Raw genomic sequence first — 16,290 nt, 5'->3', positions numbered from 1 at the left:
TGGAAGTCCTGCCTACCACTTTTAAAAGGGCATATCCGACCACGTGACTCACTGGTTAAAACCCTTCAGTGGCTTCCAATCGCTAAGGATAAAGACCAAAAGCCTTTGCATGGCTCTGTTGGACAGTCTTGCATGACCTTGTCCCTACTGGGGATAAATATCTAACAACCAACTCTGGTGGAGGCAGGTAGGGGGAAATCCTGATGTGTAGTGTTTGCTGATTTCCATGGTATCAATACTGCTATCAGGGCCAATTTTAAGCTACATGACATTGCTAGTATGGGAGAGATGCTGACAACTGATTCCTGCATATCATTGCAGACTCATTTCTGTCACTCTTTTCTTCATACTCCAGGCATTCCAAGCTTCTTTACCAGGAATTCCAAGCACTAGACATTCTCCAGCTTCCAGCCCCTTCTACGCACTTGGCTCTACCTGGAATGCCATTCTCCCCAGCCCTCAGTGTGTGTGAGTGCTGGAGGCAGCTCGCATCAGCTTACGAGGGCAGTTGTTAAACTGTCAGGAATTTTGAAATCTGGCTGCTAAAACTATGAATCAGGGCTTTAAAAAAAAAGAGCTTGTTTTTAAGCATTCATCAGCACACTGCTGCATCCACTCCTCTTCGTCTGGCTCATCCTTCCATCTCCAGCCACTGCTTCTCTGAGGAGGACTTCCTCCTACTCTCCGGGCTTACTTTCTATCAATACTTCAAAGCACCATGCACTTCTCTTTCCTAAAATCCATTGGGATTGTCTGTCATTAATTGACAATTGCACCCTAAGCTGAATGATGAAAGGGGCCTTTTGCAAATTCTTAAAATATCAGAAGCCTTTTTAGCTAGATCAGCATGGTGTAGTTGACACACAGCAGGTTCTGTAGCTGTTTTAAAAATAATTGTTGCATGAATGGATGGCTGAAAGGAATAAAACTAAAGTAAAATTATAACCTATTGCTCTGTAACCTGAGTGAAACTATGAAGAAGGATAAGGATCTGTATGAAACCCGCAATATGTTTTCCTAGGTTTATGCAGAAGAATCTGGTCTACAGACTGCTGTGGCCAATCACCACAGCAAGACAAATCTCCTAAAGACAGATAACACATGAGGTTTTCAGAGCTTATGGAACCACCCCTAAAATCACTCATCTCCCCACTGTAGTTTAGAAATTGTTGCTGCATCCTCTCTTGCATCCCTACAATACCTTTATCTCCACAAAGCTCAAAAACTAAACACATTTTAAGATTATGTTACTGTTAGTCCTCTCCATTAATTTATTCCTCCAATATTCTCCTATAACATCTGCAACAAAATCCCTGATCTGGCCCCTGCCTTCCCGTCTGACATCTCTACCACACTCCCTTTACTCAATACACTTCAAATTTATTCATTCAACATATACTGAGCACCTGCAACGTACCAGGCACTGTTCCAGGAGTTCTGGTTACCAATAAACAAAGCAATCAAAATCTTAATTTGGTAAGGACACACAAAAAAACAATAACCCTAATAAATGGTTACATGAATAAATATGATAGAAGGTACATGTAGCATTTTTTAAAAGAAGAAATGCATAGTAAAACTAAAGGATAGCAGGTCAAGCAGAGCCTTGTAAGCCAGTGTAAGGACTTTAGCTTAAATATCACTCTGCACAGAGGCCTCATCACCCAAAGTAATGTTGCTTCCATCTCCCCTTGTTCTCATGACCTTGGTTTGTATTCTTCATAGCATTTAGTGATACCAGAGATTTTCTAATGGATTTATTCATTGACTTGTGTAATTGTTTCCCTACCAGGAGTTTGACTCCTTAATCAGTGTCTCTTTCCTGTTTACAAGGGCACCACCCCCGTCAACAAGATGGAATTATCTTCTGGAGGGCAGCCCTTATAGTACCAGGTTCCCCTGCTAGGTGAGTGTTCTAGGAACCCGTCTGTATCAGTTCAGTGTATCAGCTGCCGTTGTTGTGAGAGGCTGCATTGGGCTTCGGTGACTTTTCTGAAGACTCTTTCAACACATTTGCCCATTGCATGATGGGTGATTTACCAGCGCACCTGCCCACACTGCTCTGAGTGTTCGGCAGTTTTTGACCAAAAACGGCATGATCCCAGTGCCCCACCCTCCCCATTCACTGGATCTCACCCCAGCAACTTTATTTTGTTTCCTTGGATGAAAAAAGTCCTCATAGGGAAATGTTTTGCCAATGTGGAAGATGTGAAACAAAAACGGCAGAAGCACTAAAAGATATCAAAATTAACGAGTTCAAAAACCGTTTTGAGCAGTGGGAAAAAAAGTCTCAGTAGGTGCATTGCATCAGATGGAGAGAATCTTGCAGGTGACTGAAGTTTAAACATGTAAGAATAAAACACAATTTTTTATAAATAAATTCCGAGGGGTTTTTGGTCCCTCCTCATGTAAACAGCACCTGGAACAAACTCAATGAATTTGTGGAAAGATAAATATGCCTTCAATATCTTAACTTACTAAGGATTTCTAGTCTTCCTATAGGGGCCTGCAGGAACACAGTAAGTAAAGGATGGGAATCTTAACATGTAATCAGTGACAAAGCTTGAACTTAAGAAAAACTTTGTAGGGTTCCCAGAATGCTTTAAGGCTTCAAACAAGGTTTCTCTTTCCAAGTCTGGCTAAAGTTGTAATGTTTTCATGAGTCTGTTGTTCCTGTTTATGACTAAGACAGGGGAACAAATGTCAGATGGCGTCAACACACCCCACCGCTACCCAATTTTCTCTTAAAGAGAAAAATAGGGAAGCCCTGGCCAGGAGGCTCGGTTGGTCGGGCTGTGGACCAGTTCACGGAAAGGTTCCAGCGAACCCACCGAGGTTGCAGGTTCCCATCCCCCCGTCAAGGCACGCAAGGGAGGGAGGCCACCCATGGGTGTTCCTCTCCCACATGGATGTTTTCCTCTCTTTCTCCCCCTCTCCCTTCTTCCCTAGAATCAATTTAGAGAGAGGGAGAAAATACGAGATTTGAAATATGCCAAAAAAGCACCTGTACTTTAGGCAACCCTCAGACCAGACTCCCTTTTGCATCTCTAACCTTACGCTGGGACAGAATGACCAGTAAGAATTAATAGCCGGATGCCTCACACAAATTCAAGTACTGGGACCCAAGATACGAATGGCTACGGCTCAAGGAGTGGAAAGAGGGCCGAAATGAGGGAGAAGGAACCCCACCGACGACCAGCTGAGGAACGGGAAACGTGTCGCTCAAGTGCGTGAAGCTGACGTCGTGTTCCTTAACCCAAGGCCACGCTAGGGCAGCTGGAGATGGCATCTCCCAGGCTGCCGCGCGTCCTTGCCCCCGCCAGTTATTTCGGGTGGGCAGGCGAGGCCGGGGCTGCGGAATTCCTGCTCGGTTCGGCCCTGGGGGGCATTCGGTAGCCCCTTCCTCTCCGTCAGATCCTGAACGATCCCCGAATCGGGCTCAGGAATCCAAACGGTGTCCGGGCTCCCGCTCTCGCCGGCCTCACGCCCGGCTCGGAAGCCGCTCAGGGCTAGCGAACAGCGAGTGTGCAGAATGCGGTTCCGGCGGAAGCAAGAGGGAGGGCGCCAGCCTCGCCCCGTCCTCGGCGGAACGCGGAGGAAACCCCGCCGGCACGCGAGCGGCGCAGCGGCCCTGAAGGCGGGGCGGGGCCAGGGCCTCAGGTCGCGGCCTGACGGAGGAAGCAGCCGCCGCCCGAGCCGAGGTGCAGTGGTTGGGGGCTTCCCGCGGGACGGCAACCACAGGGAGTGCTCCTCAGCTTTACTACCCGGCTCGCCCAAGTCTGCCGGGCCCCGCCCGGCCCCGCCCAGCCGCTCCGGCCACCGCCTCCTCCCCCGCCGAGACCAGTGTCGACTGGAGGGGCGAAACCTCTGCCAGCGCCTTTAAGAGGCGTGGCAACGTGCTCCGCCCCCACCCACCCCTCTCGCGCCAGTGTGGGGTGGGGTACCGGAGGACGCGTCAGGCCGGAGTGGGAACGAGGAGCGCACTGGTGCGCAGGCGCAGTGGGCGGACGGCGGACCTTGTGTTTCCAAAATGGCGGCAGCGATGGATGTGGATACCCCGAGCGGCACCAACAGCGGCGCGGGCAAGAAGCGCTTTGAAGTGAAAAAGGTTGGGTCTCGCCAGCGTGTTCCTCAGGGAAGCTAGGGAGGCTCGATCTGGCTGGCAGGCCCGAGGATGACCGAGGCGCGTGGGAAAAGGCTTCATTTCAGGGCGTTCCTGAGACCGGGTACCACGCTTGGAAGCGGGGGGGCGGGTCTTGGAGTTGATTGGCGTGAGCGCGAACCACTGTTAGTTGTAGTATTGGTTTCACTAAGAGCACGAGGGGCCAATCACGGAGGTTCTTATTGAGATAGGCGAGATTGCGACTTGGCTGTGCGAGCCAAGCGGCTGAGCTGTCACTGAAGGGGTTGGGGTGGGGGGTCGGGATGGAGAGGGTGGGGTGGGTGGAAGGGGGGGTCGGGTCGATGCGGAGGGTGGAGGATGAGGCAGTGCGGCGAAAGCCGGGAACCTGAGGACCTACTGCATTGGAGGCCTCTGAGGAGCCGGGCTGAGCTCACGGCCCCGCCCCTTTCCGAAGTTCGGGATCCCTCTGACCCCGAGAGACAGACGCCCGATCCTCGCCTGAACAAGGCGTCCATTACCCTTACCCCTTCTCTGTCCCGAGCCCCGCCGAGTAAAAGCGTGTTGAGCGTACCTCTTGGCGTTTTGGAGAGGTCTATTGATTTGTCACACGAGCCGCCCCAGTCCTGTCATATCTAGAATCCCCCTCAAAAAAAAAAAGTATGGTGGAATTTGTTAAAAAGAAAATGCGAGCCCAAATCTTACGTCTTCTACGGCGTAAAGGGTTCGATGCTAGTTGCGAACGACCTGCTAAAAGTAGGAAAAAAAAAACACGTGGAATTTGTCCTTTAGCATGAAATGCTTTAAAGTGGTTTACTAACAGTTTGGGAGAAAAGTGCCGATTCCCTCATAAGATAAAATAAGTCCGTTCAAAATGAAGATTCTGAAATAGGGACGGTGTGATTTCTGGAACACCTGGCTAAACACACGGTATATTCACCCTCCTAGTTGCTTTTTGGCGTTTCATTGTGGGCACTGCGTGCTCAGTTCAAACCAGCAGCCATGTTGAAGAATAATAGACGTAGGATTTTTCCCCTCCCAAGAGGAAGCTGTCGGATGAAAAGTACTGAAGAAGTTGGTTGAGAGAGATGGCAGTTTGGGAGGTGGCCCAGGGAGTTTGGGAATGTTTATAATGACAGAAGCCAGGAAGTCGAATTATTTAAATGCCACTTTTAGATAAATTCTTACTGGAATTATCTTAACTAAATATTAAGAGTCTGAGCATAAAAAGTTGAGAGAGCATCATGTTATTTGATGGTAGGAGCCAAACAAAATTCTAGTGAATTCTAGAGTTTGTTTTGAAGTAATATTGTATGATTTAAATAATGATCTTGTTCTGCGTCCTGGGTAATTTGTTATCCACCTTATCCCACGATTACCCGTTTTATGATCCAGCCATCATTTTAGTTCACTCTGTCCCTAGCTTTCATCTCCCTACTCATGCATCCAGAGCTACTCGGAAGAGCAGATATTTACTGGTGCAGAAATTGAACTCTTCTGGAACTGACAGGGGAACCTGCACAGTAATTCAACTCTGTTTATTAAACCTGAAACAGGCATTTAAAAATGATTTCCTGCTTTGCTTACATTGATATGGCTGACCAACTTATTTTAAGCTGTAGGAAAAAGTAAAATTAAAAGATGACATTAATTTCTGTGTTCATACACTCAACCCTTTGAAGAATGGGTGAATATACGTGCAGCCTACTGTTGCTGTCTGATATAAGATTAAAGTAATACCCCAAAACTATTGTTTGGTGGTCCTTGTGGCCAAAGAGATGATAACTGCAGCTGCAGCATGAAATCCTAGAGGGTGTGTATGTGTATCACAAGGAGAGTGCATTGTTCCCAGCTTTTTCTCTTTGCAGTGGAATGCAGTAGCCCTCTGGGCCTGGGATATCGTGGTTGATAACTGTGCCATCTGCAGGAACCACATTATGGATCTTTGTAAGTAATCGCAGGAGGATGGGAGGGAAATTCAGAAGGTTACCGAGATTGTGGCTATCCTGATGTGACCAGTTTCATTCTTCACAATGAAATATAAAGCAAAGGCAGAGCACTGGGGTCTTCTGCATCTAGTCCATTGGTATGTGTGAAATGGAGTAGTTTTTTATGGTGTTTTGGAGGCATACCCATCTCAGCATCTCAGAATAAATCTACTCAGGGTAAAGATGACAGGACCACATTTAGAATGAATTGTGGACCCGGAAGCACTGTTGATCCCTCTATATTTTTCATCTTGTACACGGACTCAAAGGTGAAAGGTGAAAGTAAACTTTGGGCTAAAATATTCTACCAGGGCTAGTTTTTGCCAGGCGAGATTTATAAATAAAAGAAGCCTACGAAGCAAGGATTTTCCGTGTTAACCCGAAACATAGTTAAGAGGATATCTCTGCCAACATCTAAATAGGCAATTACACTAAAGAAATTTCATTTGAATGTTTACACATTCCACCACACACGGTGGACATGATTTATAGCTATTGATGGACAAACTTAGTAACCTTTTAGCAATAAGGGGAAGAATGTTGACTAGACCAGGAAGAGTTGAGATTGCTTTTTCATCCAAGTGCTAAAATGGTTTGTTACTGAGATCAGAAGTGGGGCGAAGAAATTTCAACTTGCTGGAGTTGAAATTATAGGCACTTATTTTTTTAAGTCACTCACCTGCCTCTCCAATTTTAAGCCACTCTCCTGTTCACTCTGATAGTTTGTCTGGCTTGCCATTCTTGAAGTGTCCATGGTCTTTTAGAGCCCTTACATATCCTGTTCTTTCTGCCTGGAATATTCTCTGCCTCTTCTTCCTGCTACTTGGGTCTAACCCGGCATTGTCCAGTCTGAATGTGAGCCACAAATTCAGACACATGCATAATTTCAAATATACTAGTACTCACATTAATAAAGTAAAAAGAAACAGATAACTCGTATTTTATCTCTCCTACTGTATCAAAACTGTATTAATTTCAACATGTAATCAATATTTTAAAGTGAGATATTTTACATTCTTTTTTGTTTGTACTAAGCCTTTGGAGTATATTTTCCACTTACAGCTAGTCTGATCTTCATTCAGACTAGCCAGTATCAATTGCTCAATAGCCACATGTAGCTCGTGGCCACTTCATTGAGTAATGCAGAGCTCACACAATTGGTCTTCATAACTCACCCTGGACTTGCTCAGATGTTTTCACTAACTATACTTACATGCACACAAACGCAGCCTATGACAGTTCTGTCAATATTCTCAAGACATCCTATAGTTTCCTTTGTAGCCGCCATTTAATTTAATCGGTCCTCTATCATGTCCATGTGATTTATTGCCATATTCCCAGCATCTACCATAGTGTCTAGTACATTATAGGTTCTCACTAAATATTTACTCGGTGAATAATAAAGACAAAATTGGGGGAAAGTTTGTGGTCATTGCAGTTTGGAAAGCACAAATCAAATATTTTGTGTTGGAAAACAGTCATGGCTGGTGTCAGTAGCTTATTACCCTTGGTTTCGTAGAGTTTTGACCATGTTTACCTTTTCACAACAGGCAGAGCAGACCAGCAGCTACCATAATGTTTGATATAGATAGGGACTCATCACAGAAAAACACATGCACATTTTAAATGTGTTTGGGTGTGGTATTTGATTAAATGCTTGCCAGCTCTCTGCCATGCGTTTTCACAGGGAGTTGCACCCACAGAAAATTTCACTTTCTTGGGGCTCTCTTCTGTAAATAATGATTTCATAGAACCCTGATTTTATTTTTTACCTCTGTATTTAAGTTGTTGTGTCTCTCTCTGGATGGAAGAGAATGCACTTCTTGGGAAGACCATGACAGATGAAGGCCATTGATATTCTGTCTTCTCTTAGAGTTGACCACTCAAGCAATCAGTGTAGGCTTCAGTTAGACACCTGCCTTACGGTATATTTTATTCTTACTTATTTACTTAACATATCTTTAAACGTCAGGGAAGAAATAGAACACTGAGCTCCTCTAACAGAAATTACAACAGTGTTTTTAAGTTGTATCTTCTATTCATTCAATAAATATTTATATCCTGGGTGTTTTCCTAGGCACCAGACTAAAACTGACTGGGATCAAGTTTTTATCCTTAAGAAACATACTCTGTTGTTTAATACAGACACTAAAGAGAAATCTGATTGCCACAGCTGGCCTTATCTTTCAAAAATAAATGGAATATGATTCTTGAAAAAGACTTTTTGTTAAAGATGAAAATAAACATCTTGGTTAGCAATGGCCATTTTCTAATATATTCTAATCTGGCCTTAAATCAATAATTATATACATGGCTGTGCCCCAATTGGACTCTCCTACAAAGCATTCTTGCTTTGAAGACTTTCTGTCTTTGAATCCAAATTGTTACTACATGCTCATATTTAATTGATACTACAGCTCCATATTTATTTTAGATTGCCCCAATTTTTGATGTTTTACAGAGTTGCTGAAATACACAGTCTGCTTAGGTGTTATTTTCTCCATTACATCAGGTAGTCTAGTTCCAGATGAAGAGGACATCCAGAACGGCTGAGACCCAGCTTTTATCCATAAGAAGTTAATCATTTCCTAAAACCACAGTTCCATCAGTGTTTTCAAAGTGTGAAATCTGTTCACTTCCAAGATGAAGCCATTGCTTCCCTGGCAGTATTGAAGTTTAAAACTCCCCAAGCATTGTCACATGAAATACGCCTCTGTCTTTGCCAGGGGTGTGATAGGAACCTGTGACCTGCTGCTTGTCGGTCTGCTCTAGGTTGACGGTTCCCGGTTCTTTTCCCCGTTTAATGACTTATTCTCCGCACCAAAAACCTGAAGACATTTTGAGAACATTTTACACTTGTATTCATTGGTTTTTCATGCTCTTTTATCTGGCTTTCTGGATTGCAGTCCTGTCCCTCCTATGTATTTTTGTTCTTTGTTAGAGATTTTCTGGTAATGAATAAATACACATTTTGTCCCCCATTCTTTCAGTTTATAGAAGTGGTTTTTGCCTATTCATTTATGGAGAGCCTGCTTTGCATTTGGCACAGAAAGACAGCTCTTTTAAAATACCGAGACCTAGAAAAATATAAACATGATAATGTACCTTGAAAAAGTTTTGTTACTTAAATAATTGTGCCTTTTATTTAACTAATTTCATAATAAATAGCCCTCATGTAAGTGAGAGATTCCAACCAGAAGGACGTCAGGTGTATTTTCTCAGCCATTCCTTTATGTGGGAGTGCCTTCACAATCCCAGGAAATTCTTGAATATACACTGTGTAGACCCTGGATCTCCACTTGTGTCAGAAAGAAAGTCCAGTTATTCTCCTTATAGTGTGAATCTGTGTAGCAAAAGCAAGTTCAGAGATTTTGGATTCTTTGCTTTTCATATTTTTGAAGGGTGAGGAAGAACCCTTATTACAGTAAAACTCTTCCCCTAAGACCATTAACATCTCAGCATTATTTTCTTACAGTTTTACTGTTTTCTACCTATGGAAGTTTGAAGTAATTGTCTACCTTTAAATAGTCTTTCCTAGAGAGTTTTCTTCTTCAGAAGGGGGACTCCATTTAGTTACCACCTTTGGAAAAAGCAAAATATACATCGATAATGCTTGTTCCTTGAATATTTATCCCTAGTAGAGCTTTACTTACCATTTCCGGATCTCAGATTTTCATTTTGTTCAGTTTCCCTTCTCTTTCCCCTCTATGAAGTTGATGTTGTATACATACATTTTCAGTAACTTATTCTGTTTACCAGATAGAATCACCTCAGGGGCTGTAAGCATCACTAAGTGGAGGCCCCAAAGCCCTAACCCATTGGCCTAACAGGTTTGCTTTGCTGACAGTGTATTAAAGACTTGAGATCTGATGTCTTTGTGGAGAGCATACCCTATAGTTTGCTGCAGGCCTCTTCACCCCCTCTTGTCTTGCTTCTGTCGCAATTCACATTTGCCTGCTGGACCCCTTTGGGCTTTGGAGCTTCCCACAGGCAAGCCTGGGTGTTCTGAGGGCCTACAAGCAAGTAGTCGCCAAGAATAGGGAAAAGATGCCAGTCCTCAGGGCAGTAAGGGTTATGAAGTGACTAAGAGTTTATGAAATTTACCAAATTAGGAGGAATCACTTTCATTTGGACAAGTAAGATTGTGTTCAGAATTAAAAAGTGCCTTTTCCTTCATTATTCCGTTCTTAAACAAGGGTAGGAAATCATTGCAAAGCATACTGTTAAGTGACATCTCTGCCTTATCTGTTTGTTTTTTTAAGATTTTATTTATTTTTAGAGAGAAGGTACGGGAGGGAGATAGACATCGGTGTGAGGTTGCCTCTCATGCGTCCCCTACTAGGGACCTGGCCTGCAACCTAGACATGTGCCCTGGCTGGAGATCGAACCGATGATAGTTTAGTGCACAGCCTGCACTCAATCCACTGAGCTACACCAGCCAGGGCTCTTTTTAACATTCATTAAATGACTAATTCATCACTGGAGATTTTGTTCAGGTTTACACCACTGCTCCCCCGGCCCTGCCCCAAGCATGTCCTTGTGTAATCGTGCAGGTGGGACAGCTATAGATCGAAAGGCGGTTGCTCCTGCAGTCTGTGATCTTGTTGCTCTTGTTCCCACAGGCATAGAATGTCAGGCCAACCAGGCGTCTGCCACTTCTGAGGAGTGCACCGTTGCGTGGGGAGTCTGTAATGTAAGAAAACATCTTTTCCTATCATCATGGCTTGTATACACATTACCACTCTTCCTGATTTGCCAGTCTGGAAACCCAGCTAGGAAAAACAATGACTAGCCCACCTTTCTCCCACAATGTGTACAAATAGTTAAAAAAAAAAAAAATTAAATCTTTGTACTATTCACCTGTTTCAGGGTAAAAATTGTTGCAGAGGCACTAGTTTTTCTTAATTACAGAGTGGGCCCACCTTTGTTAGCAACATTTGGGGGATTCATCTTTGGACATTGCTTTTGAAGCCTGTGGGACGGGTTTGGGAATTATTCACTAAGCTTGGTGAATAAACTGACTCTGTGTGTGTGTGTGTGTGCACGTGCATTTTGAGTGTGGGGAATGTACTAAGTTTGGGTTTGGGGGATTTTTTTTTAACATGGCTCATGCCAGAAATGTTTTGTGCAGCATCATTGGACTGAATGTACGGCCTTCCAGGGTGACAGCTGTGAAGGATAACAAGCATCAAATATGTTATTTCTAGCATGTGTTAAAAACTCATCCTTGTAGCCATATAGCCCCAGTCGGACGAGCTAAAATTGTCCTGACTGGATCTCCTGTGCCAAGGAGACAGAGGACCCACAGCCCCCTGCATGGCACAGGAGTCCGTGCAACGTGACTTGCGAAGTGACTTCGGGCAGGTATTTTACATCTCTCAGCCTGGGTTCTCTCATGTAAAATAGGGCTAACAGTAGACTGCATAGAGTATAACCAAGAATGAAGTGATTTTATGTTCAGAGTGCTTAGAACACTTCCTTGCACACAGTAAGCGTTAGCGTTTGCTAAACAAATACAAATTTGGGGCAGTGGTGGTTACTGAAAAGATAGTAGCTATCAGTACTTCATTCTGTCAAGGACCCTCTGGGCAGTTTACAGAAGCCCATATTGGCTAAGGGACCGTGTTCATTGTTCGTGGGGAAGAAGAAATATAGCAGGCTCTTTGCTCTCCTTGGCATTCAGGCGTGTACTAGGAACCCTGTTACCCTGCGGTGGGAGGAAAGGGGACCGGACGTCCCCTAAATTTGGCGGAGAGACGTACTCAGAGAGCCTGCTGTAAAGAGGAGCCGGCGTGGCATGGCAAAAGCCTTTGGACTAGTCCTGGGTTCTAGTTCTTGGTCGTTTGCTAACCAGCTCCATGAAATAGGCAGGTCGCTTGACTAGTCTGGTTTTCAGTTTCCTGTCTATAAAATGCAGGTGATACTACCTGTCACGCTTGCTTGCCAGGGTTGCTGTCATGCTCAAATTAGGGAATACATGTAAGCTGTCAAGCGCCGGTCAGTGTACTCTGAAACCGCTCAGCATACCCGTGCGTATGTTAGGTTATTAACAGGAAGAAAACTGGGGTTGGGAACATTTGTGGATGCTGTCACCTGCCACACAGCCTTATTTGCATCCCTGCCTTCCCTCATTTTCTGAGGTAGTTGGGGTGTACAAGGACCCTGTACTACTGCGACGTCCCTAGTGGGGGAGGTGGAGGAGGGTGTCTAGGTGCGTCTGTCCTATGTTTGAGAAAAACAGACATTTTGGGGGATTAGCTTTTTTCCATAATGGGTTGTATGAGAGTCGATAGTAAGGGATCTTCCAAAAGCTGTCACTCTCAGAGAACGTTTGTCCTGTTAAATATCTGTAGTGTACTAGCTGTGGAGTCCACTCTTAATTCCTGAATTCTAAGTTCTCTGCATGTTTTGGGAGACATTACTGACCAGATTTCAAGGCTGTTATTAAACCCGTCCTGCAAAAGCTTTCGTTGTTTCGTTGGGTGCCAGCATTTCCGCCCCGTCCCCACCTCAGCTTGACCCATCACAGATCAGATGTGGAGGAACACTCGCCGCTTCTCCCTTAACACTCGCCCCGTCTGAGCAGGGGTGGGGAGTAGGGCTGTTGGGGAGGTGCCAGAGGTGTTGTAATTAGCATCTGCAGGGCGGTAAGGCCTGCTGGCTTTCCTTTTCCCCAAATCCGAAAGCCAGCTCCTCGCTCCCTGCCAGTTACCAGTCTTCTTAGTACTCTTGCCTTGTACTGCCTGTCTTGGTCATGAAATGAGCCCTTTGATGCTCTCTCAGCTCCTGTGTTCATCATAATACATCCTTTTACCCGAATTTTTTATCGTATTCCCTTTAAAGACAAAGTCCCTCGCCCATTAAAGGCTTATTGAGTAGCGAGCTCCTATAACAGCGCTATGTCTGTGAACAAATCTGGAAATAAAGTCCTTTGAACAGAGTTGGGGCGGGTGAGAGGAGGTTGGGGAAGGCGCCGTCTCCGCTCTGGGTGGGCGGCGGCGGCAGTGCACTACCAGGGGCTGGGGAAGCTCTTCTCCTGGGGTTCTCGTTCTCCAAGGAGCGGGCATGCAGCTGGAGATCAAGAGTGGGGGGAGTTTGAAATCTGCATGTGACCAAGAGCCTCCTTGCGTGTGTCCGAGGGATATAGACGCAGCTTCTCACAGGCCGGCTAGGGTGAGGAAGCCACCCTCCATCTTCCCTTAAGAGAACAGGGGAGAGTTCACTGCTCGGACACACACCCTTCTCCCGCAGGAGTTTCCTCCTCGAGGTAATGACATTTCTAGCAGGCGTTCCCTTGGAAATGTCCTTGTGCCTGACCAAAGTGTAGGGGTTGTGGCTTTTTTGCTTCTCGTTTCCTGCCTCCCATTGTTCTCCAGCCCCCTTTGTGTAACCAGCCCACTGCATTTGACACGTGTCGTCTGTAGATGGCTGAGCCTACACAGTTATTTTTAATAACATGTATCTTTTCTTCCAGCATGCGTTTCACTTCCACTGCATCTCTCGCTGGCTCAAAACACGGCAGGTGTGTCCGCTGGACAACAGAGAGTGGGAATTCCAAAAGTAGGTATCTGGCGGTTTGGATGTCGTAAGGCTGGGCTTTGGTCAGTGCCATTCTCGTCACGCCTCAGGCTGAAGGGTGTGTAGTCATAAAACATGGAGCATGGAACATACCTTGTTTTATAAACTAGCTTTTGGTTAATTAAAGGCTCTATTTGGAAAATGCATAAACGTGTGGTCAGCATTAGAAGTGTGCAGCCTCACTGGCTGGTGTGGCTCAGTGGATTGAGCGCCAGCCAGCGAACCAGAGGGTTGCCAGTTTGATTCCCAGTCAGGGCACATGCCTGGGTTATGGGCCAGGTCATTTTCTTTATCACATTTTTTATGAGAAGGGGGATTTTTATTTAACTATGAGTTTTGATTAATAGGATATAATTAGTTTTAAAAACAAAAAATAGGGTTTAGTTTGTTGTGTTTAGAAGTCCCTTATTGGTACAGTTATTTTGCTTTAGACTTGTTTGTTTACTTTGGTAACGAGTTTTAGAAGTCCTATCAAACACATGTTCATTTTTAAGAAGCCTGCCAAATACTCAGTGTCTAACTCATACCGTCGCACTCTGTTCAGCAAAGTGTGTGCTAAGTAATGTGTAAGATATGAAAATGAATGAGACAGTCCTTCCCTGCTCTTGGGGAGCTTGCATTCTGAGTGCAACCATGACAGTAATACGTGTCAAGGCAGAAGCACTTTTTGAGTTCTCAAGAGGATTTTGTGACTTGCTGTTCCCTATAGCAGGCTCAGGATTCTGTCTTGGACCAAAACCACCTCATGTTGCCCATTACATGTGCCCAGGTTTGAGCCTAAGAAGTGAGAAGAATTCCTCATGATGGGCTTTGACACTGCCACTTTGTCCAACCCCTGGCTTTGCCAAGCAGTGGTTTTCAGTGCATTGGGAAAACAGATCCGTAAGGAACAAATTACAGCGTTCCTTTAATCTGCTAGGCAATTTCTGGGTTGTTCTCTAGCTCACTGACAGACACTACAGCTCTCTACCTTACGAAGTTTGGCACAACTTTTTCTTAGGCAATATTCAACTGGATTTCTTACGAAAAGTGCTTTAAGGACCTAGTAGTCCTTCAGGGTGTTTGAAGCAGTGATCTGGAGTTTTCGTACCCTGGTTCTCATCCATATAATGAAGTATTTCCATCAGAGGCTAACTGCCCCAAAAGAACCAGCACAAAAGATTAAGTAAGATAATGAAGAATTTTGTGTTCAAGAAATCCATTTATATGAGGAAGAAACTTCCTGGCTTTGTTTACTTTTATAATCTTGTTAGAGCCAAATTTTGGCTTCTGAAGAAATCAGAAAACACTTGAAATCCATGCTTAGTTTTGCCCTTTTTGTAGTGCTGAATGCAATCAGAGCCATAATGCAACTGGTGATAGATTTTGAAAATGAAGGCTGTTCTATTACTATGCTCTGTACTTGCCTTACCCCAGACTTGCCTGATACTGGAGTAGATGTGAAAAAAGGTAGGGAGAGGTCAAGAGCTCAGGCTGTTTGAGCTACCGACCAGAGCCAACAGATGGATTTCCGTTTTGCATCCACCGGCTCTCACTTCTTCCTCTCACCTCCCTGACACTGCCCAGCATCCGTCTGGTAACTGGACGGCGTCCGGGGGAGTCCCAGGGAGGGACCTTCACTAGGGAGGTTGGGGCTGTGGTAGGTAGGATATTACAGAGGATGATCAGATGAAAGGGGCGGAGACCAGTGTCACAACCCAATCCTGGAGCACACTTACATCTTTTCAGAGTTTTAATCAAATTTGCTCATGTGTTTAAGTAAGTTTTATAGTCTCAAAACAGGAAATTATTAAGGAGTTAATGTAATAATTTACTTTGTCTTTCAGGTATGGGCACTAGAAAAAGAATGTTTTCCCATGAAGCTCAACTGTTTTGTTATTCCTTTAGTGACTTGCCCTCCTGTTACTTAATTGTAAGTTAGATAGAATGTGTCTTTTCTGCTTTGTCTTTTAAGTTTGCTAATCTGCAGTCCTGTTGTGTTCTGTGTCAAATAAAATCCAGTTGGATTCTAGAACAGATGCCGTCTCTTGTGTATGTGAATAACAAGTGAACATAAATAAGGGTCCCCTCTTCCCAGATTGGAAAGCCAGCTTGTGGAGGGGAGGCGTTAGTTCATCAGAGCAGAGGTGTCCTGTGAGCACGGCACTCGGGCACAGGGCTCCCGTCCGCAGCCTGCTTACTGGTGCGGTCTCGGGCAAGTCGCCTCTGCTCCGTGTGGCTTCCCAGGACTCGGTGGCATCACGTGGGCCCAGAGAGAGGCTTTGTGAACTGTAAAAGCACGATACAAATGTTAACTTGGGTATATGATGTGTTGCTTTCTTTTCGTTTAGAAAAGTAAATGTAAAAAAAAATCTAGTAATTTTGGCTGGCAAAAGAATAATTTATTAACTGAAGTTTAAAATTGGTGTCACTTAAAATTCAATTAACAAGAGAATTCAAGTTTCTTTCACCCCACCACTCTCTGAAATTTGTTTAAACCGTGTTGGCCATGTGACGCGCCGGCTGTATCACTCAATGTTGGGCAGAGTCTGTAACTGAGAAGCAGCCTGGATGCTACGGTGGGTCTCGGAGTGGTCTGAGGACTCCTGGGGTCACCTGGAATCC

General features: G+C 44.8%; 1 protein-coding gene across 1 annotated transcript; it reads left to right on the top strand.

The window, feature by feature from the left end:
- Positions 1–3,931: 3,931 nt before the first annotated feature.
- RBX1 (ring-box 1) lies at positions 3,932–15,702 on the top strand. The gene is made up of 5 exons (XM_045835038.1): positions 3,932–4,108; positions 5,989–6,067; positions 10,731–10,801; positions 13,583–13,668; positions 15,513–15,702. The coding sequence occupies exons 1-5, from the start codon at positions 4,031–4,033 to the stop codon at positions 15,523–15,525; spliced, it is 327 nt and encodes a 108-aa protein (XP_045690994.1). The 5' UTR covers positions 3,932–4,030; the 3' UTR covers positions 15,526–15,702.
- The last annotated feature ends 588 nt before the right edge of the window (positions 15,703–16,290 follow it).

The sequence above is a fragment of the Phyllostomus hastatus genome, unplaced genomic scaffold, assembly GCF_019186645.2.
Source record: "Phyllostomus hastatus isolate PE091 unplaced genomic scaffold, TTU_PhHast_1.1 phas_contig_198, whole genome shotgun sequence".
Lineage (NCBI taxonomy): Eukaryota > Metazoa > Chordata > Mammalia > Chiroptera > Phyllostomidae > Phyllostomus > Phyllostomus hastatus.
Note: the sequence above shows the minus strand (reverse complement) of the source record. Positions and strands in the feature narration are given on the sequence as shown.

Excerpts from the sequence above, each read along its gene's own strand:
- RBX1 (XM_045835038.1), top strand. The coding sequence starts at position 4,031 with ATGGCGGCAGCGATGGATGTGGATACCCCGAGCGGCACCAACAGCGGC. Across the intron at positions 6,068-10,730 it reads GAACCACATTATGGATCTTT|GCATAGAATGTCAGGCCAAC; the intron begins GTAAGTAATCGC and ends TTGTTCCCACAG. Across the intron at positions 10,802-13,582 it reads TTGCGTGGGGAGTCTGTAAT|CATGCGTTTCACTTCCACTG; the intron begins GTAAGAAAACAT and ends CTTTTCTTCCAG.